This window comes from Xyrauchen texanus, chromosome 21, assembly GCF_025860055.1.
Source record: "Xyrauchen texanus isolate HMW12.3.18 chromosome 21, RBS_HiC_50CHRs, whole genome shotgun sequence".
Taxonomy (NCBI): Eukaryota; Metazoa; Chordata; class Actinopteri; order Cypriniformes; family Catostomidae; genus Xyrauchen; species Xyrauchen texanus.
In genome coordinates this window covers 18,434,483-18,462,065 of record NC_068296.1, presented here as the reverse complement: position 1 = coordinate 18,462,065, position 27,583 = coordinate 18,434,483, and the positions used below count along the sequence as shown (strand labels likewise).

Here is a 27,583-nt window from a genome sequence, read left to right as displayed (position 1 = left end):
TTTAATTTGCCACACTGAAAGGTTAATTTCCACTGGACTAAAACTCGTATTTTAACCACTTGCAACCCTGAGTACACATGCGTGGACATTGTATTTTGTCTTTTCTATACACAACAAATAATTTAAATGAATTTAAACCCACTTATATAAGTTCAGAAGACTCTGGGGTCTCAGTAAAGGGTTAAACTTTCGAAATATGGAGTCATGTGACAAAACAACATGGCACCGAGTTTTTCTTTGGGAGAAATGGCAACAAAACTACATCTGGTAAGAAACCTAATTACGTTTTTTTCTGTTTTGTCAGTCACTTTGAAAGATTAGAGACAGAACACTAGATGTCACGTCATTCACTAAATAGGGAGCACGGGAGCATATCCTAGCTCTCAACGCAGCTAAGTGGATTCACTCCTAAAATCAGACCAAAAGTTGAGTTTCAGGATGCACATGATGTTTGGACCACTCAACATGTTTGGCAGATATGGTACAATGGTAATCGGTACATAGATTCAGAATTGTATAATGTATAATTTTATTTTAACATGGTTGGCAGTGATTGGATGATGCTGGCCATTTCTTTTTATCAGAATTATATATTCTAATTTCTGATGTAATGTCTTTAACATATCAAAAACATGAATTATCAGCACTCTTGGAAATAAAAAATTGTATTGAAAAAGAAAATCTGACTTTCAACAGCTATTGTTTAAAAGTCCTGCTGTACACATATGAGGACTTGACAAACAATGCTCTAGATTTATTTATTTTTTTGGCAGATTAATTAGGTGCTACTAGTTAAAAATCAAAAAGGCAAATGGAAAATGCACACAGCTGTCATGCTCGGTTTAAAAATAATAATAATAATAATTTCAGGAGTCCAGCACACACCATTAAAACAGATGTAGTTTGTCAGTCAATTGACTTAAAATAACTGAAACAGCCTTTTCTTTGCCATAAACAGTTTTCCTGTTCCAAGTTGCTGCTATTGCACATGCTGACACAATTCATGATCCTTAAACAACCGCTGAAACTTGAAGACTCCTTTTAGCCATATGATACATTTGCGATAACTGCGAAGCTGCAAGAGAACAATGACCTATTTATTAGGAATGTTTGAATCCAACGTGTTGGCAAACAAGACAAAAAAAACAACAACAGTAAACTGAATTCCTCTTGACGCCCAAACATGTTGCGATTTGCAAAAAGTGCTGAATTAAACATATTCTGTCTGCAAAAGAATTTGAGACATTCTGCCATGTTTTGGGGGATAATACAGTACAAACTGTAAACAGATGTCACATTACAACATCAGACATTGCATAAAATCTAGCATTACAGGCAGTACCATTAAATCCAAATTCAAAAATGTAATTGTTTTTACTTTACTTTTTTTAATCAAGTCTTCATGCTCAAATATGCTGCAAATGTCAAACTCAGATGTCAATGCTGATAATAAATGCTTGCTAGACTGTAGAGAGGTTTGTGTATTACTGTAAATGGTGTGGTGACTGTACATGGCCTACACAATGATCCCTAGATCTATATAAATGAGAACAAACGACATTAAACAGTAAACATATTAAATGTTTGTTTTAGCCAAAAATATATATCTACCAGACTCTAAATTCTGCAAGCACACGGCTCCTCTGCTACCGCCAATGTAGCATTTAGAACTGAGGTGGTTTAAAATGTGCATTTACACCACACAGATGGCAACAGTTGTGAATATGACCCCATCACACCTGAAATTTGAATTGTAGTTCCTGAATGGTATCATCAAATCATCCCCTTCAACATTCTGTTTTCCTGTAATGTCCATCCTTTAATTATGGCCCTTGAGCAAGCAGTGCAATGAACAAATGTGTTTACATTACAAGACAAATTGAGATACATTCTGGCAAAAAGGGATATTGCAGTGTAGGAAATATATAGGGCATTAACTGTTAAGCAAACAGGATAGGCACAATTTGCTTTCCTTAGTGAGAGCCAAGAAATGCTTTTAATTGCCAGGATCAAACAAACATCATTTGTAGCATCCTATCTCCAAGTATCAGTGAACCCTACAACAGAAAGACAGCTTTCTTAGACACAAGAGGCCATAGCGGGGCCTGTCCTTCTTTCAAACCAATTGTTTGGGGAACTGCAGACTTTGCTTCATAGAGAGACCCCATGTATAATTCAGTATTTCTGCAAATGAAAACCTAATTGATCCCCAGCCTCAGTAATTAAAATCCTGGGCTAAACTTCATCCACCCAGCATGAGTCTTGTTAGCACATACTTCTGCCAGCCTCATTCAGATTAATGGAACAGGTCTGTGGCTTCGTGCCGGTGTCATCTGCTGACAAATTCTGTAAAAGGTGGTAGCGGTGGGGAGGAAACACATCTCACATGAATGAAATGGCTTGTCTGATACACAGCTGAACCTTGATCAACAATGTCCTTGTTTATTCACCTCATGAACATTATTAACCGGATGCAATACTAAAATCGTAATTGATTACTTTCTTTTGGAACAAATACATTTTTTATATTTAGTTTGAGAAATGTGATGCTTGTTTTGATGAGACATGATCATACATGTACAGTATATACATTTTTTTTATTAATTAATGCGTCACAATTCTTTGTCAAACAATTCTGTAAATATCCACAAAAATGTATAATCAGGATTTTAAATGAAATATGAATAATTCTGGCTACTGAGAAGAATTCGCAGGACAAAACATGACAGATACAGATAAAACCGCACAGAGGCGCATCTGCAGTGGCATTTATGCATAGATACATTGTGTTTGTACAAACAAACATGCAGGAGATTTCATATCATTTAAATAGCCAAGGACAAAAAGGTTGAACAAGCTTATTGTACAACATCTTATAGATACAACCAACATGCAGCCTCATAAACTGGATATTTAAAGGGGATATGCATTTACACCGAAATCGCAATCATACAAAGGGTACTGCATGCTCAAAAGTTGCTCTTTCTTGTGCACAGCCACAGAAATCAAGATATATGCTGATTGCGTTAATTGAAATTTAAGGTCATAATGATATGGCATGCAATTTATACAGAACGAAGCCCACAGAGCCTCTGATACTAGATTATTATACCCGTTTAACCGATTTCTACTGGGTCAGAGAATAATTTTATTTTTTTATGGCTTTTATGCTGGTTCTTTACACAGAATTTGGCAACAAGGTTCCTTAATTCGCTAAAAATGTGCACCTCGGCATTGCTGCTGAAAACTTAAGAGTTTGTGTGTGTGTGTGTGTGTGTGTGTGTGTGTGTATAAGCCGGGCAGAATGAGCTGGATTCTTACTTGGATGTGTGGAGCCGGGTTTGATCTCAATGGCTGATCGACTCCAGATGTCCTTTTCCACTTGAGACATGCGCTCCCGGGTCATCTGATAGGAATCGTCGGTGGCACACACTGTGATTTTGTCCTGAATACTGCCCTGACCTTCCAGATGTTCCCTACTATCTCTAAGAACAAAAAAGAAATATCCACCATTAGTGAAGACACTGTAAAAGACTCCTACTACATTCTCTAAGCTCAATTTTTAATTATACCATCATTAAAATAATTGTTTTTATATACTCAAGGTTTCTTATCTACTATTCACTAGTAACACATTTTTTATTTGCATTATTCTCACTTTTTTCCATTACAAATTATATTATCAGCATAACTATTAAAACATTTTTAAAAATTAAATATATATATATATATATACATACACAGTGGGTACGGAAAGTATTCAGACCCCCTTAAATGTTTTACTCTTTGTTATATTGCAGCCATTTGCTAAAATCATTTAAGTTACATTTTTTTCCTCATTATTGTACACACAGCACCCCATATTGACAGAAAAACACAGAATTGTTGACATTTTTGCACATTTATTAAAAAAGAAAAACTGAAATATCACATGGCCCTAAGTATTCAGACCCTTTGCTGTGACACTCATATATTTAACTCAGGTGCTGTCCATTTCTTCTGATCATCCTTGAGATGGTTCTACACCTTCAATTGAGTCCAGCTGTGTTTGATTATACTGATTGGACTTGATTAGGAAAGACACACACCTGTCTATATAAGACCTAACAGCTCACAGTGCATGTCAGAGCAAATGAGAATCATGAGGTCAAAGGAACTGCCTGAAGAGCTCAGAGACAGAATTGTGGCAAGGCACAGATCTGGCCAAGGTTGCAAAAAAAATTCTGCTGCCCTTAAGGTTCATAAGAGCACAGTGGCCTCCATAATCCTTAAATGGAAGACGTTTGGGATGACCAGAACCCTTCCTAGAGCTGGCCGTCAGGCCAAACTGAGCTATCGGGGGAGAAGAACCTTGGTGAGAGAGGTAAAGAAGAACCCAAAGATCACTGTGGCTGAGCTCCAGAGATGCAGTCGGGAGATGGGAGAAAGTTGTAGTAAGTCAACCATCACTGCAGCCATCCACCAGTCGGGGCTTTATGGCAGAGTGGCCAGACGGAAGCCTCTCCTCAGTGCAAGACACATGAAAGCCCGCATGGAGTTTGCTAAAAAACACCTGAAGGACTCCAAGATGGTGATAAATAAGATTCTCTGGTCTGATGAGACCAAGATAGAACTTTTGGCCTTAATTCTAAGCGGTATGTGTGGAGAAAACCAGGCACTGCTCATCACCTGTCCAATACAGTCTCAACAGTGAAGCATGGTGGTGGCAGCATCATGCTGTGGGGGTGTTTTTCAGCTGCAGGGACAGGACGACTGGTTGCAATCGAGAGAAAGATGAATGCGGCCAAGTACAGGGATATTCTGGACGAAAACCTTCTCCAGAGTGCTCTGGACCTCAGACTGGGCCGAAGGTTCACATTCCAACAAGACAATGACCCTAAGCACACCGCTAAAATAATGAAGGCGTGGCTTCACAACAACTCCGTGACTGTTCTTGAATGGCCCAGCCAGAGCCCTGACTTAAACCCAATTGAGCATCTCTGGAGAGACCTGAAAATGGCTGCCCACCAACGTTTACCATTCAACCTGACAGAACTGGAGAGGATCTGCAAGGAGGAATGGCAGAGGTTACCCAAATCCAGATGTGAACAACTTGTTGCATCTTTCCCAAAAAGACTCATGGCTGTATTAGATCAAAAGGGTGCTTCTACTAAATACTGAACAAAGGCTCTGAATACTTAGGATCATGTGATATTTCAGTTTTTCTTTTTTAATAAATGTGCAAAAATGTCAACAATTCTGTGTTTTTCTGTCAATATGGGGTGCTGTGTGTACAATAATGAGGGAAAAAAATGAACTTAAATGATTTTAGCAAATGGCTGCAATATAACAAAGAGTGAAAAATTTAAGGGGGTCTGAATACTTTCCGTACCCACTATATATATATATATTTTAAGACAGCATGCAATTGAACTGGCATGGGCTCCTAAAGTTTGTGCAAAACCTGATGATCCACCCAGCATGAATTGAGAATGTGCCAAAGAGCATCTTGTGTGCTTCAATGAAAGCAAGGCAACCTGACCTTTTCTACATAGCATGCTCAGTGTCACAAATTAAAATAGATTCCTAGTTTTAAATGTTTCAAAATCCTAAATAAACTATTTTTATTTCAAAGTTTAAATTTGATTTTAGATATAAAAACTCCTGTAAATGTTAAAATACATGCAAATATCTTGGACTTCTGATTTGTGAATTTTGAGTAAAAAACTATTAAAAAATATTTTAATATAAGAACAAAATCCCAAATCAAAATTGCCTGGACCACACCAAAAGAAAATATCCTTAAAAGTTCTCAGATTCATCCCACTATGACTGACATGTTTAATACCACGCTCACCATTGCTAAGCATGCATGTGTTACAGCTGGCCCTTTATCCACAACAGCCGGAAAGTGACTAATTTATGACTAATGGCCTTTTTTTGTGTGGAGTGGCTTTGCATCCTCTCTCCCACAAACCTGTCATGCTATTCTTTAGTAAGACAAGTGGAGTATTGTGAAACTACAAGTCTCCTTTCAGCCCCAGAGCGAACAAATAAGTGCCACCCGGATCAAGAGGCAGCAACTTCACAACTGTCAGTCATGCCAAATTCTGTAATGCAACTTGGGGTTCAAGGGTCAGAGTAAATGTTGATCCAAACAAACTAAAACTTATACTCTACAAACAGATTTGAGCTGAAAACAGAGGATGAGCATCTAGAAAAACAATAACTAATGACACCATAATAAGAGTATGCAAATACTGTATTTTTACTGCATTAAGTAAACATAATCAACCACATAATGAAAATGTATGAACTACGAGCAAGGTTATTACTGTTTATAAAAATGTGCTTTACACTATGAACAAAAACATGCATTTAAAAAAATTTTAGTTTCCATATTTTCAATATATGTTGGATGGTCTGATTTAATGAATCCTCCAAGCCTAACTTTAGACAATCAGTGTTTGTCTAAAAGAAGCAACCATTTAGAAATGAACTGTTCACTTGTTGACTTTTGTGATAAAATGTTGTCCTAGCATAAACAGATGGAATGATTTGTGGTGCTGTCTTATAAGGGATGAAAAATAATACCAATAGTGAAACATTATAAAAACGAAACTTAAAGTGTCATTTTTCAAATATATAGCCAAAACACTATTTACAATCAATTTTACAAACAAAATTAACTAAAACGAAACTTAAAATGGAAAACCAAAACACTATTCACAAACAAAGCGAACTAAAACTGAACTGAAATTGAAAATCAAAACAGTAAAAGACTATTTACAAACAAATCAGGAAGAAAACTAAACTGAACTGAAAAACTAAACTGAAATTAAACAAAAAAACTAAATTAAAATACAAGTAATGACATTTTCGAAACGATAATAACCCTGTAAAACGCTAATTTAATTCATTTAGGTATACATGTCATCTTACCCCAAGAGGAACTGGTGAATACAATCAAAGCTGGCCTGAGGTTTGTCTTTACTGTCACTGGACAGGTAGAAGGAGAAGACACGGAAAGCATCAGGAGAATCCGTTGAGGGAGCAGGAATCTTGATATACTGTTAAATGACAAGAAATGCAAAGACATTTTAGACCTGTGTCAATTAAATAAATATACATGTTTACACATAAAATCTCACACACACACACACACACACACACACACACACACACACACACACACACACACACAGAGAGAGAGAGAACCGGATGTTTGTTTATGCCTCCAATCTCCATTAAATGGCTATTTTTAAGCAAGCTTAATGGAACACCTGTGGAACAAACAAAACAGTTGAACGACAAGATGACATAAATTACACGACAATCAGCAGTTTCATTAGACTGCACAGCCAGAGGATAAAAGACAAGGAATGCCTCATTTTTTTTCTCAGCCTTTTAACACACAAGCTTTTGTTTATCAAGAAAAGCTCCAGCTCACAGCATGCACTTTACAAGGCTATTCAGAAAAACATCCTTCATTCAATAAAACTGTAAAAAGAGCTTCCCCTACAACTCAGGGGCATGTCTCACCACAACACCGTGTTCTGCTCTTATGCAAAACATTAAGTGGCATGTCCTCGTAAAGAAATTAAATCCATTACTTCTCTGGAAGAGGCACTATCTGTACCAAAACCGATTTTACTACGAGATGTTTTGTACTTGCCTATTTAAGAAACAAAAGAAACAATATTTGCAAATTAGTTGAGCCTTAAATGAAACATTCAACTACTACATACAGTCTATAAACAGTGGCATACAAGTTGCAAACAAGTAACTGGATTAAGATATCAGCACAAAAATTAATCAAACTGCAAAAAGGATTTAATATGTGGCAGCTGTTCGTGTGTTTTGTAATATTTGTGAACCCTACAGGGACTTTTTGGAGGCATGAACAAGCAACTGAGCCAAAGAAACCTGCTTATTCAACATAAGTTGTTGTCTAATAACAACAACTTATTAGAGTACCTGCTAACATTTTGCTCAACTTTAATGTGTAGCAAGGCTAAAACTATAGTCAGTTTATGTGATACACTGTATATCCTAAACTAATATGTAAGAAAAGAGTTTATATTGATAATGATGGAAATATCTGTTTGTTCTATAATTTAATTTATTTATTTAATTTTTTTACACTCTTTGTAAAGCTGATCTGGAACAAAAATGCACTGTGAAAAGCACTAAATAAAAAAATGTAAATACAATGACATTGTATATTTTTTGTTGTTGTTGTTGTTGTTAACAAAGTACAACCACTTCAGTGCTACAAATCTTCAGCAAACAAACAGCAAAACTCTTTCATGGAGCTGACTGATTCATGCCAGCTCGACTGCAACCTCGAGTTTGTGTTCTGAGGTAACGCAAGGGTCACGACTCAGTAACTGAGTCAGTTGCATAATACTTGCAGTTATCTGAGGGCAATCAAACCAAATGCAGCCCTGAACAAGTAATGCCGACATGTGACCTCACTTCATGTTCAAAGTCTTATGATGTGGAATGTTTCAAGACTGTCTAACACATGGTGAGAGAGTGCTGTGCTACACTGCAAGTCAGAGCGAACAGTCTTTCTCTTCAGGGAAAATGGACCAAAAATACTAATGACTCATGCTGCACTACACAGATTTATGTCCAATCAAATGCTTTCTAGAATGAGAATGTCCCTACCACCAACTAGCTAAATCCATATCCTAAATCATGATCCATGGTGGTGACGTAACTAAAGCCTAGTTACGTGTAATGGGCTTGGGTCTTTAGGCTCTCTATGAAGACTATTTCTGATATTAAAAGACAAGTTATATTCTTCAGGGGAGGCCTAGAAACCTATTTTCACTAATACTGAGAGGCAATTCAAAATGCAAACTCATTAAGCAACAGGTATAGCAGTGTCATTTAAAACAGCATTTCTTTTCAAACTGCCTCCAGCCAAAAATTATAGATGTCTTAGTAGAGGCGGTGCCCTAGATTTCTGGAAAATGGTTGAGGAAAATGAATAGTTAAGATCTGCATAATTTAAATGCTTTGAATTTATTTTTGCTCAGGAGGCATTTGTATATAACTTGTTTGCAGAGTGAGTCCAAAGATTAAAAAGGCAATCACTAAGGACACAAAAAGTGACCAAACAAATAATTTAAAATAGCTCTCAGGTATGCAAGCTACCAGATTTTATATAAAAAATAAAATGACAGGGAATAACTCTGCACCTTCCATTCTCACTGTCAAACGGAGCCACAGGGCATTTTCAAATCTGCAGGGTTTTGCTGTATGAGCAAGTTTGGTTTAAAAACTGGTTTGAAGAATGCCTTTATGCCCTATGGGATTAAATCTCTCAAAAAGCATACTGCAATCTTTGTCTACAGAGAAGGAACACATTATGCACCACTGACAAAAGACAATAGATCTGCTAATCTAGAGCTTAAAAGGAACAGTTCACTCAAATTTAAATTCTGTCATAATTTACTCAACCTCATGTTGCTCCAAACCCTTATGTCTTTCTTTCTTCCGTGGAATGCAAAAGGATATGTTAGGCAGATTGATAACCTTAATGAATGACAGTCTCCATTTAATTTCATTGTATGTGAAGATGCAAGTGAATGGTGACTAAAGCCCAAAGTATACTTCGGTTTGGATGTGAACACTTAGCGTCTGCGTAAAGTCGAACATTCACCTATCAAAGTATACTTCATTTGACTGTGCATGCATAGATGGTTGGGGCATACATGCAACGACTGCTATGAGATACTGGACTATTTCTCTTCAGGAGTTTAGACCTATAAAGATATAGACCTCTTTATATTCCTTCAGCCTCAATATATGCAAACTCAAGTATGTCCTAACCTACGCAAGGCCAGGGTACACTCAAGGAGAAGTTCTTCTTTATTCTTCGCTCAGAGCCAAAAAGAAGTTTGGAAAAGCTGAGCAACGGTATACTGTTTGCAAACATTCAGACAGCGACCACGCCACTGGGGGAGGCGTATAGAGGACCATTTAAATACAAAGATGCACAAGACTACATGTAAACTAATGTCACATTAAAATGTGACTTCCTGCCTCATTCTATGAATAGTTTTTACATGAGATCAGTAAAAGAAGCTGTTTTAACCACTCAATGATTATTTTGAGGAATATAGATGAAGAAGATACTATGTAATTTTCCATGTTTTTATTCTGCATTGATGCCCTGAAATTAGCCGTCGGATTCAAAGTAGGTTGAGCTCCAGGTCATACCTACCAATGACGTGGACCAATGGCAGCAAGGTGTTTATAAGCAGGTACAAACTGAAAGTTTGCACTGGCCAGATGTTACAAACCACCAAAACAAACTCAAAAACACCTTTGTTTGGGCCAGATATTGTTTGAAATTACATCAAACCCATTATGAGGCAGCTGTGGCTCAGGTGGTACAGTGGGTTGGCTGCCAATCGCAGGGTTGGTGGTTCGATACCCGGCCCACACGACTCCACATGCCGAAGTGTCCTTGGGCAAGACACTGAACCCAAAGTTGCTCCCAATGGCAGGCTAGCACCTTTCATGGAAGCTCTGCCACCATAGGTGTATGAGTGTGAATGTGTATGTGAATGGGTGATTGGGAGAAAGCGCTTTGGTAACCTCTAACCATGCGTTCACACCAGAAGCGGCGAGAGCGTCAAAATTCGCTCTGGCTGCCCTGCCTTCAACGCTCCAGGATGCTCGTGGACGTGCTGACGTAGTTGAAATAGGTGGCAACATTTGTTCAGAATGCTTTGTTTTGTGAACTATATTTAAAGGGGCCGCAATTTAAACATCCAGACATGTTGACCATTTACTATTTGCCGACCTATCACAAGTAGCGTATATCCTCATGAACTCTTTAAAATGTGAAATTAAGAAATCGATCGATTACAATTATAGTTGTTTGTTATCAAAATAAAATACATTTATAATAATAACTGTGGTCTTGGTTGTTTTATATCCCTGTAAGCAAACAGGGACAGATCATATATTACTGGGAAACCCGCCACGGCAATAATTAATTTCTCCTCCATTTTATCTTCGGAACTAATGTTTGGTGGGAACCAAAGTTTACACTGTTGTGTTCTCTAGACTTCGCTAGAGCGGAGCGCTTCTATATTCCAATAGGTTGCTGCCGAACCGCGTCACAGTTCATTCCCATAATGTTGACTGCACTTGAACTTTCATCTGACGCCCACACCGCCCAAGACTCGCCGCACCGCTTCTTGCCGCCGAGAGACGCTGGCTGTCATTGAAAATGAATGACTTCCGGTCCATTTGACGCTCTCGCCCGGTTAGGCACGGTTAGGTTAAAAAAAGTGCTACATAAGTGCAGACCATTTACCATTTGATATTCGATTTTGTATGAAGTATACAGAGGGCCTCACACGCGTTCTTGACCTGCACACCTACTGTCGTTTTTTCCGCCTTCGACTCCTGCGGTTCAGTGGCGATTACATTTTCCAGTGCTTCTTTGTGAAAGCAACTGTTCAACTGTGAGGGTTGCCACCTTGTAGACACACTAATTAATGCAAATAATTCCAGGCCCAGGCAAATAATTCACGTTCAGTGAAAATCATGCCACACGCTTTTAGTGCTCAAGCATTTTTGCTGATAATGAAATTTGCGTCACACATCCTTTACGCAGGCGCCTAGTGTTCGCATCTAACCTTTGAATTCTTTTGGCTTTACACACTTTCAGACATCTCCTTTTGTGTTCCACTGAAGAGACTGAGTCATACAGGTATTAAAAATACAAGAGATCAGTAAATGATGATTGAATTCTCATTTTTGGGTGAGCTATCCCTTAAAGAGAATAAAAAAAGTTCAGGAAGTTGTTCTACCACACAACGTAAAAAAGGTAATCATATTATTTTAGTCATGGAGGTTAATTAGGGCCATTTCAGCTTGTTTACAACTTGCTTTCACAAATGTTCTTGAAGACAAACACTGACCTCTTCATTTTTAGAAACGTGCACTGGACTCGTTTCAACTGTATTTACTGAAGTACATAAAATACTCTACAGAGCAATTTAACATCCTACACATCTAAAAGCAGCATGTATGGGCAATGCAGGACAGGGTTCTGGCTGTCACAAATGCCCGGTCACGCATTACAACCATAACCACATTCGGCCACATGGAGCTAATAAAAGCTCTCTGTCTCACAAAACACACATTCAGCCCCACACTATGAACCCTGCCCCCATCATTATCTGTTAGTTTGCCATGCTAAAAAAAAAACACACGCACAGTCAAAACATGCTATCAAACAGTAGCTCACTACACCAATGGCCACTCACAAGGGTTGAGTTGGTGAAACGTCTGTAATGACCCAGTTATGTCCTCGGCTTCAAAATGAGACCGTTAAGCATGATTAGACTAATGTACCCTTTCCCCAACTACATCAAACAACAACAAAAAACATCAACAATTGGTCGGCCAACAACTAGCCTTTGGACTACAGCTGCTGAGAGCCTCTGCCAAAAGTGGTAGCCATCTTCACCCAAATCACAAGCAACAAGTAATTTCGTGAAGGTCCCAGATCTAGGTCAAGCCAATGCTGCAATGGAAAGAATAATCATTTGTTTCACAAATGGCCACACTGATGAACAAAAGCCAGATACCCCAGAGGCAAACAGCACAGGAATGGATTTACAATCTTTACCCCCTTGAACCCTTCTAAAGTCCTCTTTTCCCAAAGCATCACATTCCCCATATCCTACACACCCTCTAGGAGACAAGCAGTCCCCCACTCCTGGACCCATCCCATCCACGTGGTACATTCACTTGTCGACAACTGGCCCTACCAACATGCGCACTTCATATTCTGATTCTAATCAATGTCATGCAGGTCAGCCCATTCTGGGGGTTGCCCTAGTTTTCATTCCCCATTTCATTCTCGATCTTCATAACCACATGTCATTTACCCCTTGGTTCCCATCATCTATCTCAAGGGAGAATGTTGTTTTTCATGGAAGCAGGATCACACCAGGGCACTTGGTAAGGGAGATTTATATGCCATGAAAAAAAAATCCTCATTGCTGAGACTAAATGCCACACCAAATGCAAATTTTTGCCGCTTTGTGTGTCAATTTTTTTTCCTAGCCTGGAAATTGAAATGTCCTGACCATTAAAATATGAGCTTTGGAACACGTCAGAAGCTCCTGCAGTTACCGAAACCAATGCAACTAGTCTCGCTACAGCTGTTTTGACAACCGACATTAAACTCTGAACCAGCAGTAAGGATGTGCATTTTATTTGCATCAAATGTCTTAAAAACTAAAACATCTTTTCTTATATGGGCACGCTTTAATATGTAAATTATATTACTTCATCTCTGCATCGCATACTGTTTTAAATAAAATTCTGATCTTAAGTGGATTCTCATCATAATGCATTTCATATTGCTAATTTTTGTCTTTGCATTTAATCTTCCGTGTGTACCATATTGCCCAAAATAAAACGCACACCTGGTAAAAATTGCATTGTTGAGAGAGAGAAAAATGTCACATCTCTGTATAAGTTGCACTAACAGAGGTTGCGGCAGGCACTCGGACCTGGGAGCAGCTGCCCTACTTTCCTTTAACCCCTCAGTAGCATGTCAACACGCTTTGTGAAGATTACCTCTGGATCTACGCATCATATCACACCGTTTTTGGCCTTGTTTTTAATTGGGCGCCTCTGCTTTAAGTAATCGTGCGTATACATTTTTCATATTCTGTTTAGGTTTCATGAAAAAAGCAGCAAAACCGCATCTGTTTAAAATATAAGCAACTCTGTGCTGTATACAATTAAACCGCTTTTAGTCTAAGTAAAACAATATGCCTGTTGTATTCTATTCATTCATTAGTTAATGACAGTGACTTTCTATCGATGTAGATATCTGATATTTACAACCCTCTTTGCTATGCACTTATCCAATTAACTGACTGAAAGTTTTTAATACAAATTTAATGAAATGTCATTTTGTGGGCATGTTATGATGGACAGAATATTTAACTGAAAAGGAGACTTAATGGTTTTCTTAATCATTGAGCAAATCAACAACAAAATCATCATCAATGCTGCAGTGTGTAGAGAATGCTTTTTATTTTTTCGATCGGCTCGCTAGAGAACTCCGTTTTCTTTCATACTGTGATTTAGCGGTTTACTATTCAACTCTTCAAGTAGTCCTTCTCATCCCTGATAGGCGAAGGGCAGGCCAGCTGAAAGGTGCTTTGCAAAACCTAATGTACCAGGGTAAAATTGCTTGTCGATTAGCACCACCTATTGAAAAAGCATGAAAGTTCTAACGCAGATCATTCGCCTTGCTTTTCATGTGAAATGGCCATTCGTCAGCGACTCGTTTCGCATTATCGTGTCGCCTCTGATGTGCAAAGGCAAAAAAGGGATTCCTTCCTCACACTGTGGGAAAATGTGTACTTTCTGGCAACCACAGCTCAACTAGTCTTTGTCCTATGTCTTCTGAACTGAACTCCTTGTCAAAGAACAAGATTTAAAAGTGTGAATTCTGGATACATTTGCATGGAAAATTAGCCAAGTTCACCTTTAATACATTGGAATTTTCGCTCTTTTTTTTTAATGTTTATTCTTTCAACAAGAGCCAACGCCCAGCTTGCCAGGTGAGATTTTATCAGCTTTTAGATCAGTACATTAGGTAGCACATCAGATAAAAAGGAAAAGGCAGGCTGCTTCAAGGGTGGTTATAGAAATGTTATATCTCTCACAAAGTGCTGTGTGTTTGTGTGTTTATGACTCTTAAGCTTCAAGCTCTTTGTGTCATTCACCTTGTTTCCTCAATGTTTGTGTCATTCACCTTGTTTCCTCAATGTTTGTGTCATTCACCTTGTTTCCTCAATGTTTGTGTCATTCACCTTGTTTCCTCAATGTTCCTACAGTAAGTAACTAGTCTAACAAAGCAGTAGTTGATCAAGGGTTGTCATAATACCAAATGTAATTTCATGGTTCTCAATATCTGTTTTGATAATTCAGCAAAAACAAGTATTCATAATTTATAATAAATGAAAAAGAACACTTATTCATTTAAAATATAAACATAAATGGTAACACTTTACAATACGTTTCTATTCATTCACATTATTTAATTAATTTGGTAATCACAAACTAACAATAAACAATATTTTCTTTTAAAGCATTTATTATTCTTAGTTAAAGTTAATTTTATCAAAATGCTATTGTTCATTCATGTTACTTCATAATGCATTAACGATGCACTCAGTAATTTTCCTCATTAAAAAAAATTAAACCCCTAAAGACATTAATTGAAATTTTGCAATATATGAAGGAAATCATGACCACTCACATTAAACTGAAGACGCCAGTCATATCAGTAACTAGTGATGATCCGTTACCATTTTTTTGAGACCGAGTACTGCTACTTTTTTTAGTATGCGCCAATACAGTCTGATACCTGATTTTTTGAATACCTGATCCTGAACTCAATATCAGCAGTTTATTTCAATTTTATCATCAAAATTGTGTTTAAAAAAATGTATTAAAACTTTAAATCAAATGAAAGTATAACAATTCATTTTCAACATGAAATTTTATTATTTTTACCTAATAAAGTGATTTTATACAGAACCTCATAGCACAAATCCATAATACAACATTGGAGTTATTTTTGTCAAATAAAGTGCTGCATAATAGAGCATCACAGATGTAAGATATTGCTTAAAAATACATTTATAGATAGATTTATTAGTAGTAGTAGTAGTATAACAGTGAATATTACACAACTATACAGTAATTATCTATTTCTGTCATACATTTTTCCATTTAAATTGAGCTTTTACAATTGCAGAGATTTTATTTTGAAGTGTTTCTGTGTTGTTGGATCAAGTAGCTCAGCAGATTCCCAATCCGGAAAAGTCGGTCACTATGTGAATCACGGCAATTATTAAACCGCGAAAGGCTACTATACAAATAAATAAATATGTAGTCTGTATGTGACTCGTGCTAAAAAGTGAATTAGCGCTCTGCCTGCTGTCATCTGCTGCAAACAGAACATGCAATGCTCATAATAGCGTTTTCCGTGTATGAGTCAAGGATCTCTAAACGTATGAGCAGTTTGTGTTTCTATGTCAGCACAACACCGGCTGCACACATTCACAGGCACTCACATTTAAAATGCTGCAAGTGCAATTGAGCTATTTATCTCATTTATTTGGAGCTTTTGCTGATAAATATTCAGATATAAATTATTTTAATCTGTGCACTGAATGATTACGTAATGACATTTGTACATCAGATGGTATCGGTTTTTGGTATCAGAGCATTTTTACGAATATGAGTACAAGTACATGAGTGCGGTATCGGACCCTATCAGTAGCCTTATAAAATATGTTTTATTCTATATGGAGAGGGCCCACACATGGGGGCTGCATTTTATAATCACATGACCAGCCGAAAACACAAACACAAATGTTACTGAGTGCACCTTTAACTAATGTTAACACGTATAACTTTGAATGTAATAATGTATTAGTATATGTAAAAATTAACCAATCAAGATTTATAAAAAATGCTGCAAAAGTATAAATTTTTATAACAAGTATAACATTGTTAGTTCATGTTAATTATTGTGTTACCTTATTGTAAAATGTAACCATAAAATTATTAACAAATTAAATTAAAACAATGGCATGGAGCCTTCAAGTATTTAAAGTATTTATATTAAAGTCAGAAATAAAAACTTTTTTTCCTCAACTGTTTACATTCACTTAAGACTAATCAACTTTGTTTAAACTAATATCTTGCCAAGATCGGCATTGTGACCATAATGTGCATTTGAACATTTATGTGCAGACTGTTTGCACCTGTAATTAGGATGTGTCTTGGGTGATCCGATCACATCCAGATGAGACACATTGCTGTTTACACCTGGCCCGTAAATGAGTCTCCTGCGCCCACGTGATCAGATTTCGAGAGGATGGCTTCTGATTTTATGACAACATACATTCACTATCTCAAAGTGCTAATGCATTATACTAAACTACAAAAGAAAATCATAAAAGACCACAAATAAAACCGCCATGCTGTTTCTCCCAGATGCAGTTTAAATTCAATCCAAGCTCAAACGCAACATTGAGCAAAATTATCTGTGATGTTAGTGGAGTACCTGTTTTAGATGAGCTTTAGATGTGTGTGCTCGTCATTCTAGTCGAGGCATGTTGATATCAGACACACTGAAGATGATCCATTAAGTTCTCTTGCTTGTCTACATTTGTATTTGCTTTTCAAATTTTCCGATCGGATAGTTATTTCCTTTTTTAGTTTATACTCTCGTTTTAGCATGCAGTTGATTGTCAGGTGAGGGGTGGAGCTTAACTTCTGTTTGGGACGCACGCATTCAGAACGGATAAGCATTTACACCTCAAATGTGATGTGGTCACATGCGTTTTTGACTACCTCTGTTGTTGGTTTTTGTGATTCAATCACAAAGCATTTGAGACCATGTTTTCATTAGAGGTATGCAACCCAGGACCCCCAATGGGACTCAAGAACCTGACGGGTTTCGGGCCAGGTACGGGTCAGTTTTTCAAGTAGGACTTCCGGTTCGGGTTTGCAATTAATGAAAAAATAAACAGGCTTCCCTAACTTGTTTCGTGCACGCGCTCTCACTCTGACTCACCTAACGGACGAGTTAGGGGCCACTCACACCAAATGTGTTTTTGTGCACACATGTTCTGTTTTCCCATTGTTTAAACATGCTGGACATATGTCTTCGTCAAGTTTAAAGTAACTTCAAATTATCAAAAAGACATGTTGAGACCCGTGAGCTCTGTTTTATTCATTGCGGTGCGTCTCGATTGTTTAAAGCGCAGTTGTCACGAAGATTCAACATTCTAAACAAGTTCAGGCTGCATAGAGGGGACTGTTACATGGTTTCATTTTATTCTAGAATGTTCTGTACCAAGTGAAGTTTCAGCACATAAATGGTAAGGCAAAGCTTTTTTTCCCCTTTTGCTCTAGTGTACTATGGTGCTGCCGTGCCTTGTTAAAACTTCATGTTTACGGATTCAATACGTTATGAATGTTGCCTATATGCTTACGTAAAATATAACCTATTGCAACAGTACTATCTAGGAGAAGAAATTAGATAGTAAGTGATTTCAGGTTTGGGCTTAAAATCTGACTATCATTCGGGCCGGGAAGTGTAAAGCCACATGGTCTCAGGTATGGGTCGGGTTTCATTTAAGGCCCGTGCAGACCTCTAGTTTACATCTGTATTTAGCGTTGACCAGCGCTTACTGAAGTGTAAACAGGGTCAAAGTTGCATGTCAGTTAGACAGCACGTGGGTATCGAATTCAGTCAGTAATCGTTCTACCAATTTTGGATTACCCTTTTTTTTTTTGCATTATTTTGGTACTGGAATACTGATAATGTTTTAACTTCCCTATGTGGATGCCATTATGCTCTTTTCTAGTGTTGTAGGTAAACATTTTGTCCACTATCAATAACATTAAGACGCACACTTGAGGGTTTCACCCGATCCATGTCATAACAGCTAAATGGCATTAGATTGACAATCCTCAACATGCTGACAGGATTCCCAAGAAAGCCACAAGGGAGCGAAGCACAAAGAAATCCTTCTTCTGTGAGCCATGTTCTGCCACATCTGCGGCACAATGCCGTGTGTGTTTTGAGACATCAAATACTCTCAGTCTGTTTTAAGGTGTGAACTGGCCTAGAACAGAACAACTTAGCTGGGTCCTTGGCCATCGGCGATAAAACAAAGGCCATGCGCTGTAGCAACAGTGACAAACAATTCTCCCCATTTCTAAAAGCATTAAAATTCTCATGTTTTTATGAGCTGTTACAATGAGCTGTAACTCAAAACACTCTCTGCTCTAAATACTTTATTTCAAACGTTTGTGTTTTGTTCCTATGTAGCGCACATCTGTGTGGAAAGAAGAGAAGCTGGTGTGTTGTTTCAGGTGCCGTGTTTTCTCTTTTTTTGGGTCAGTGTATGCAAGAGAAGAGACAGATAGTCTTGTCCTCACACTTTAGCATTATTATTTGAAACCTGGGCACTGGAACTGACAAAAGTGTAGTAAACTGCCACTGCCAGTTAACTTATTGTTTAACTATATTTAACTAACTCCTTGTTTTCAAAACATTATAGATGTAAACTTCCATTCAAACATACACTAATTCAATGCTTCTCAACTGGTGGGTCCCAACCTAAAAGTTCTGATAGGTCACGGATAACAGGGAAAACAATACTAAATGAAGATAATACAATACAACTGACCATGTGGTCATGCTTAGTTAAGATAGCAACATAAAAAAAGCCTTGTCAACAACTAATTATTTTCTCCTCCCTTTGAAAATCTGATATCAAATACTGTGCATCCAATCAAAGTCTATGGTATTTTGGCACAAATTCTTCCGTCACTTGGTAATATGGCTAATGCTAATATAATACAGTATTTGCCCAAGTGTTTGTTTCATTGTGTTAGGATGGTAAATCCTATTCTGTCACAAAAACAATTTTCATTTAAATTTGCAATTGTTGAGCCATGTGGTTCATAATATTAATACAATTTCAAAGTTTGGTTGAAAGGGCATTTTTGTTGTTTTTGCATGATACGCATTTTTAATACTGTGTTGGGTCGCCACTTGACAGCTAATGTAAAATCAGGGTCCAGTTGAGAACCACTGATACAAACTGTAGCAGACCAAAATCTTGCAGTAGTAACTAAAAGCTTTCATCTCTGGTAAAGCAATTACAGTGCTAGCCATGACTCTTTGACTTTGACCAGTCACGTAATGAGCACCTTCTACTTAAGGAGTTCTGCATAATGGCTTTTTGCTCAGTTTTCTTTGGTCTGGTTAAATTAGTTCCACTGGTTCCTCCTCATGAGGCCTTTTTTCAACTCAACAGTCAGTCTTCATCGCGATCATTACTATTGTTCTCTTCCCGCAGTGTGCTCTTCTTTGGCTCCTGCAATGCACTCATCTTTTGTTCCTGCCGCACGCAAAGGCACGGAGTTCTGCCCATTGTATTAATAAGCAGCAGGAACGTGTGGCCTATTGGAAGGGGTGGGGGAAGGGTGGAGATGGGGCATCCCTGCCCAGGACTGACAAACGGCACAACATGACCCCTGATCCGAAACAGACAAAGCCACTCATACAAAAAAAACTAAAAAGGGGGTAGTAAGGGCAGAAGAGAAAAAGAGAGAGAGAGAGAGAGAGAGAGAGAGGGAGAGAGAGAGATGGGGGAGGAGAGAGACAGTAGACAAAACGGGGCCTGGGATTATACAGTGCTGTTATTACATCAAATGGTAATGCACTCCATAAGGGGCGAAATGGGAGATTTATGGCAACTGTGACTGACTGTGCATTAGAAACTATGGGCAAATGTTCCTCAACATCACAACATCTAACCACATATGACAGATGTAGAATCAATAGTGTACATTTATATATTTTAAAATCAATACTTCGGTGGATTGCCTTAACGACTAATCGGATTTAAGTAGCCCTGTATAATTAGGCTGATTTCAGGTTCATCAGACTTAAGTTGTATACATTTCTTAGGAGGTATTTACATTAGATGTATTACTGCATTCCTAAACAGGTAGCCAGAACGCAACAAAATGGAACAGGAATGATGGGCCTCGAGACACATTTAAAAAAAAAAATTGGGCAACTTAACATAACATGCTGGCTTGAAAGAAAATGCAACATTTGCGACAGGACACTAAAAGAAGTGCAAGAAGTGACCTAACAGCCAAATTCTCATCTGAATGTGTTGGTTGTACCAGTGCTTTAAAGTAGGTATGTGCACGAGTAATCGAGTAAAAAAAACACTACTCGAATATCGCAAATAGATGTTTCTTTGTGCATCTGCCTGCCATGGGCAGCACTGAATACATAACTTTTCCACTGAATCGCTCACCAAATCTCAAAGTTACAAGTGAGTCCACTGTGGAGCACTGTGGGTGTGTCGTTGAGGTGTTGGATGAAAGAAGAAGATATGGTGTGTGAATGCTTTTGAAAGCAAAGCCTAGTATAGCACTTGTAATATTTTGATTCTTTTTTTAATTCTATTCTATTGATATCTGGTTCTTGTTGAAGTCATGCAAACCAATGGACAAAGATCTGCTTTTATAGTGGAAAGAATCTGCGAAGCGGTACGATAAACTCTGAAACTTAGCAGACCAGTATGTGTATATGGGCATTAAATCTCTCAACATAGGCAGGGCATATTTCATAAAAAGCCAACATTCACCACAAGTTTTTCTAAATAATACCATGTGAAATTATAAAAATGTGATGGCCTATATATAGACAAAGCGTCTGTTCCAAAACCTAGCTAGCTTCCTTCTGAGATTTAATGCATCATAGGCACACTCAAAAGGTAGGCATCTTAATTATGCTGCCTCATAAGATAAATGCCCCAAATTCTAATGTATTGTTTAATATCATAGAAAACTGACTATTTTACCCAAAATGTGTGTGTACAGTGCGTATTTATGCTCAGAGTTTTGTGTTGTTCCTCTCACGTCACCTGTATTGAAATCAGTTGCGAGTCAAATCTCGCATGCAATATTTTCAAGGAGCCGAACTTAAACAATGCAACTTCGCAGAGTGGGTTTTACCATGCAAACTGTCTACAGCCAATTAAAGAACCTCCTCTAAAAGAAAAAAAAATAATCAAGCATACCAGTGACCTATCTCATCTTGCAGTCTGATGTCTAGTCATCAATTGTGACCCATCCCTATTCCATAAGGGCCAAAAAAGAAGAATTATGGGAATTGTGATAAGCAAATGTTCTTCTAAGAACTACTGTCACAACATCTTACCATATATGAGTGATAAATGAATAATAGTGCTAACAAGTGTTATTTAGAATAGGGGAAGTGCTATGACCTGTGCAGACACAGATGACAGAAAATAAAGTAAGCTACATTAAGGTGAACCCTGTCATTTTTCTCCAAAACTCTGGATTTCTCAACTCTACTGTTTACCATATAATCAATGATTGTGCCATGAGTCACATATCATGGATGCAGTGCATGAGCTTGCCTCTGTCTTTCACATTAAATCACTCCGAGGCACAGTGTCATGGCACTGGGTTGAAGTCCGTTACATTTAAATGGGGAGGAATCAGAGGGGGGTGAATATGGATGTCTGTTGATGCATGGGGGTTGGTTTGAGGTTGGAGGGGGGTTGGTGATGAGAAGCTGTAGAGCTGAAAGTGTGGGGTGAGGTGGAAGGGGTTGTGGTGGCTTCATCCCCGAGGAACAGCCTTGGATGCCAAGCAAAATCTGTCTCTCTCTTCTCTATCACCTGAGGGCTAATCTGTCAAGCTCAGTAAGCGCTGGGCAACCTGACTCCATAACCATCCCTGTGTGTGTGTGTGTCTCTCTCTCTCTCTCTCGGTAATGGGGGAGGAGAGCACTCCGCATGCTGCTTTCATATGCAGCCCATTCAGGGAGCAGCCAGGAGCCATCCTTTACTCGCCTATCAGTTACTATAGTGACGAGTCTGCACAAATTAAGTATAGGCAGGTCTATGGGGGCATCCACAGATGCACTGGCCTCCATGATTACAATAGTGGAACAATTCTCAACGTTTTGATTGGTAAATGCTGCACATTAAAAAAAAAAAAACAAAGCAAGCAGTGTAGTAGTTTTTATGTATTTGCTCGATTAGGGGTTCCCAAACTTTTTTGACAGCTTTAACCTAAACAATTTACTTGAAGTACCCCCTGATATATACCAACCATTCGAAATGTAATACATTTTATGTCTTCGCACATTTCTCTTATTAGTTATATTTTAATTAAGCTTTATTACAACTTTATTTATTCTTTTATCATTTTCACAGTTAATTCACCATTGGATTTGCTATCCCAAACACAGATTGCACTACATCTAATTTTCTGTCAGTAGTTACATTTACAACAAAAAACATTTCAAATGTAAAAGTCTATTTTTATCTGTCGTTTGTTTTCATTCCCCTGATCATTTTAGAAGTGCATATCATTCTATTTTGTGTATGTATATTTGATTTTTAAAATTTATAGAAGTAACAAAGCTAGGGCTGTAACATTATAACTTGGGGTTATAATGTTACAGCCTTAAGGCTGCTTTATACTTCTGCGTCAAATCTACACCGTAGTCTGACGTACACCTCTTCAAAAGTGTAACTGCGCGTCGCTTCGACACGGACCACAACAGTTGTGATTGGTGCACTTTGTAACCAGAGACCACCCCCCAGGATGATAAAACCTATATCCGAGGTAGTGTTGCATTTTACCTAGATTGTTTTAATATCATGCTTTAAATCACATTGTATTTGGACTCGGGACCATTACAACAATTGTCTTTATCGGGAGCATCTTCTGTTTTATGTTCCGTTTGCGTTTCATGAAGTTACAAGTGAAACACAACAAAATATATCTGTTAACAGCTAATAAACTCCATACAAACTTTTAATGCTATAATAATTTAATAAATACTTTTAAATCCACAATTTACATTGCTTTAGTTTATTTATGATTGTATAATTAGCATTTTGACTGTGTAATCGCAGAATGACACAGACACAAATGCAGAGCTAAAAATGCAAACCAACGCATTGGCCACTACGCAGAGGATATGCCGTAGGTACAATGCAGAAGTATAAATCAGCCTCAACTTCTAGAAATATTTTTAGAAAATTAAACATTGCAAGTATATTTTAGGGAATTACAAATTATATTTTAAAGGGGTCATATAATGGTACATGCACTTTTTCAAGTTGATTGTACTGAAATGTGTGTTGGCTGTGCCTGTACACAACCATCCTATTATGATAAAAATCTATCCAATGTTTTTGTTTTAATCTCCTTATATATTTTCCCATGCCTCAAATCGAGCCGTTCGACCGTGTGACGTCACACGGTCGGATGCCCCTCCCAGGATTTTTGATTGACAGCAGTGTTTCAACACAGACCCGCCCTCGCTCGTGAGCGAGCTGTCAATCATAGTCCGTCATCATTGTTGATACACTGGAGCAGAATGGCGCCTAAGCGATTGTGGTGTTCTGTTCTTCGGTGTAATAACGAACACAGCAGTCATTTTGATGTTCCTAAATCTGAACCGCTGAAGACGCAGTGGCTGAGTTTTGTTTACGATGGGAATATTCCCCACGAGCAACGTCAATGCGTTCATGTTTGCGCGAATAATTTTTCACCAGACTGCTTTATAAACGAGGGTCAGTATAAAGCTGGTTTTGCTAAGAAGGGGCGGGGTGACCAAAGCTCATTATCATTTAAAGTCATATGCACTGAAACGGCGTGCTGAAAACAGAGCTGTTTTTGAGCAGGTAAAATTAGTGTTTTCTTAAAATACTAATGAGAATTTTTAATAAAAGTATATTACAAAGTTTTCATTTAGACCCTAAAGATTCATATTAACTTGTACAAAAATGGCATTATATGACCCCTTTAAGATTTTCGGCAGCTATGCAAGGAAACAGTAGTCGGCTGCCAAAGCAACACCTTTAAGACCCAGCAGAAGCAGTGAACTAAACCAAGTGGTTAACAGCACAGCCCAAGGAGGTACAGCATCATCAACTTTTGTTTTTCAGGACTTCTTTCATCCATTGAACATGAGAAATTCTGAAGAATACTGATGCTATACAATGAAAGTGAATGGGAACTCTCTAGACATTCTTCCTAACATCATCTTTCCACTTTCTTCCACTGAGGAAAGTTAGTTAAAGGGGTTTGGAAAAACATGAGGGGAAGTAAACGATGAAAGAATACCACTTTTAGGTGAACTATCCCTTTACAAGAGTATAAGGCATTGATAGTCAACACAAAAGCACACACACACAATTGCAAGTCAACTGCTCAAAAAAAACATCAATGATGTTAACACATAATGCACATAGCATTTTATTTTCTAAGTTCTTCCCTTTAAAGCATGTCAGATAATGGTCCTTGTTTAAATCTTCAAACACAGAATACAAATGGCGCAAAACAATTCGCTCCTGAAATGCAGAATGTTTTCACGGTCATGTTTATTTACAAGAACATTGATCATTTTCCGAGCAGTCACATTCTAGACTTCAGGACAGGCCATGACAGACAAACTACACAAACAAAAACCGACCTGAAAGAGGTTTCAGTTTCTAAATGGATCCACGTGACAGCTAGACGTGTGCATGAATACTTTTTTTTTCTCCCCAATTTGGAAGGCCCAATTCTCAATGCACTCCAAGTCCTCATGGTGGCATAGTGATTTGCCTCAATCCGGATGGTGGAGAACTAATCTCAGTTGCCTGTCAATCCGCGCATCTTATCATGTGACTTGTTGAGTGTGTTACTTTGGAGACATAGCGAGTGTGGAGGCCCATGCTATTCTCTGCGGCATCCACACACAACACACCACGCATCCCACCAAGAGCGAGAACCACACATAATAGCGACCACGAGGAGGTTACCCCATGTGACTCTACCCTCCCTAGCAACCGGGCCAATTTGGTTGCTTAGGAGACCTGGCTTGAGTCACTCAGCACGCCCTGGATTTGAACTCATGACTCCAGGGGTGGTAGTCAGCATCAATACTTGCTAAGCTACCCAGGCCCTCAGCATGAATACTATTTAAATAAGATTTAGACAATCCATGTGATGAAAAACTACTATAAACTTTAAGTGCAAAACATCCTGCTGGGTCAAGCCAATACCCCCTGCTACAGGCAATGAATCAATGGATCCACTCATGTGACTGAAGACCACCAAATTCCATTAATGTCAATGGAAACAGGATGCAAATATTCTTTAAAGGTGAAGTGTCAACATATGTTCTCCTATCCCAGTTGAATATTCAAAGACGACTTTAAATAAGCCATTCACAGGTTGATTCCCAAGAAAAGAGTAAACATTGTTGCTCTGTGGCCCTATAAAAACATTGCTGTTTATTTGAGCATCTCTACCAGCTTGACATAGCAACATTGGCTCAACCAGTAGTTTGAGGTGGCACTACCTGTTTGTCCAAACATTGAAAGCGACAGAGAGTGTGTTCAGGAAAACGGTGTGAAAATTCAATATTTTGGAACTCTGCTTAGTGCCACTAATAGCACATAAATAACACATTTCAATTTTAATTATCATGTGAGGCAATATCGTGACAAAAAAAAGAGGAGTAAACAAGTTTAAAGCATCAACTAAAGAGAGTGTTATGAATACAAATAAGATGCTAGGTAGACGACGTTTGAGAGCTGTAGTCTGTCAATGCGTAATGTACACAGTCCAGCGGTCTTTCAGAAGTCGGTCCAGGCACGTCAGAACAGCGAGCTTGCCCTATGCGTGTCCATGGATGAAAAGACTGAAGTGTCTGTGATCTTCCCATGCAGTTCTTGGCTCCTCTCAGGACCATTTAAGCATTGTGAGGTGATCAACACAGCTAAGCATTACATTTTTTGGAAGACTTTCACACGCATGTTTTCCACATCACGTTTATCTTCATATGAAGATCATGGTATGCACAAAAATAAATAAACATCTAACACTATTGCTAAGATCAGGGTCCAAACTTTCTGCCACAATGCCCAATGGCATGAGAATTGATAATTTTTTACAGACTGTGATGACGTGTTTCCGCCTTATTATTATTTTATAAACTTTTTTTAATTTATTTCATGACAATATATCTATTAAATATTAATATATTATACAGTTGCTGAGGGAGTGTCAGTAAATATGGCATGTTTTTCTGTTCTGGTTGCCATAATTCACCGCTCTTTTTTTGTTTTCCTCTTGCGGAAAGTCTTGGAAATGTATGAGTGACTTTTTTCTTTTGCAGTTGTAGCAAATGTGAACACAAAAAATTACATTTGCTGTGGTCTTCCATTCACTGCTAAAAGTTTACCCCACAGTAGTACTTCCGTGATCCAAAAACATTGACAAAATTTGCATTAATATTTCATACACACCAAGAAACTGCATTTTGCACTATTTTTATTTAAAATATTTTTGTACCCATGACAATGGGTTCTATTTTGCTATTTAATTTAAATATCTTCATATGTCTAGACATACAGCACAGTTCTTTGTCATACATTATCTACTGTATAATAGGAGACATCTTGCTGTCAAACTACAGCTGTTACAAAAGCGGAGACTTATTGTGATTTTGTTCCCCATATTTTCATCTGGGTGGCTTAACGTAAAGATTATTCCACATATGTGTCACCACATGGAGTTTTGATGAAAGAAAAAAAAAACACCAGGAGACAGATGTTTTCTTCAATCCTCGTTTTCTTGCGTCGCTTAATTAAATCAGCGAGGGTCAAACTATAATATTTACAATGTGATTTAAACCATGTACTGTATGTTGCAGTTGTTATAAAAATTGAGGCCATTTTTTTTTACTCGCCAAAGCCACCTTTTATTCGCATTTGGATGAAAATTAACTGAAGACATCTTTGTTAACTGAAAAAAAAAATCATCCTTGCTCTTGCAAAGCCTTCATCAGAGAAGGAGCTACAAACAGCTCTGGCAGTCAAAACACCAGGGCCCCAGACGAGACGGGCATTCAGAGCCCAGTACACATTGCCGAGCACGTCACATCTGGATGAAA

The 27,583-nt window shown here is 38.0% G+C and overlaps 1 protein-coding gene across 1 annotated transcript in view; it reads right to left on the bottom strand.

Moving 5' to 3' along the window:
• Positions 1 to 27,583, bottom strand: part of LOC127661861 (RNA polymerase II elongation factor ELL2-like) — a 60,527-nt gene that overhangs the window by 25,222 nt on the left and 7,722 nt on the right. The window contains exons 3-4 of the mRNA XM_052152792.1: positions 6,922 to 7,049; positions 3,322 to 3,485 (exon numbers count right to left, since the gene is read on the bottom strand). Of these exons, the coding sequence (XP_052008752.1) occupies positions 3,322 to 3,485; positions 6,922 to 7,049 (292 nt within the window). The remainder of the gene's footprint in view (positions 1 to 3,321; positions 3,486 to 6,921; positions 7,050 to 27,583) is intronic.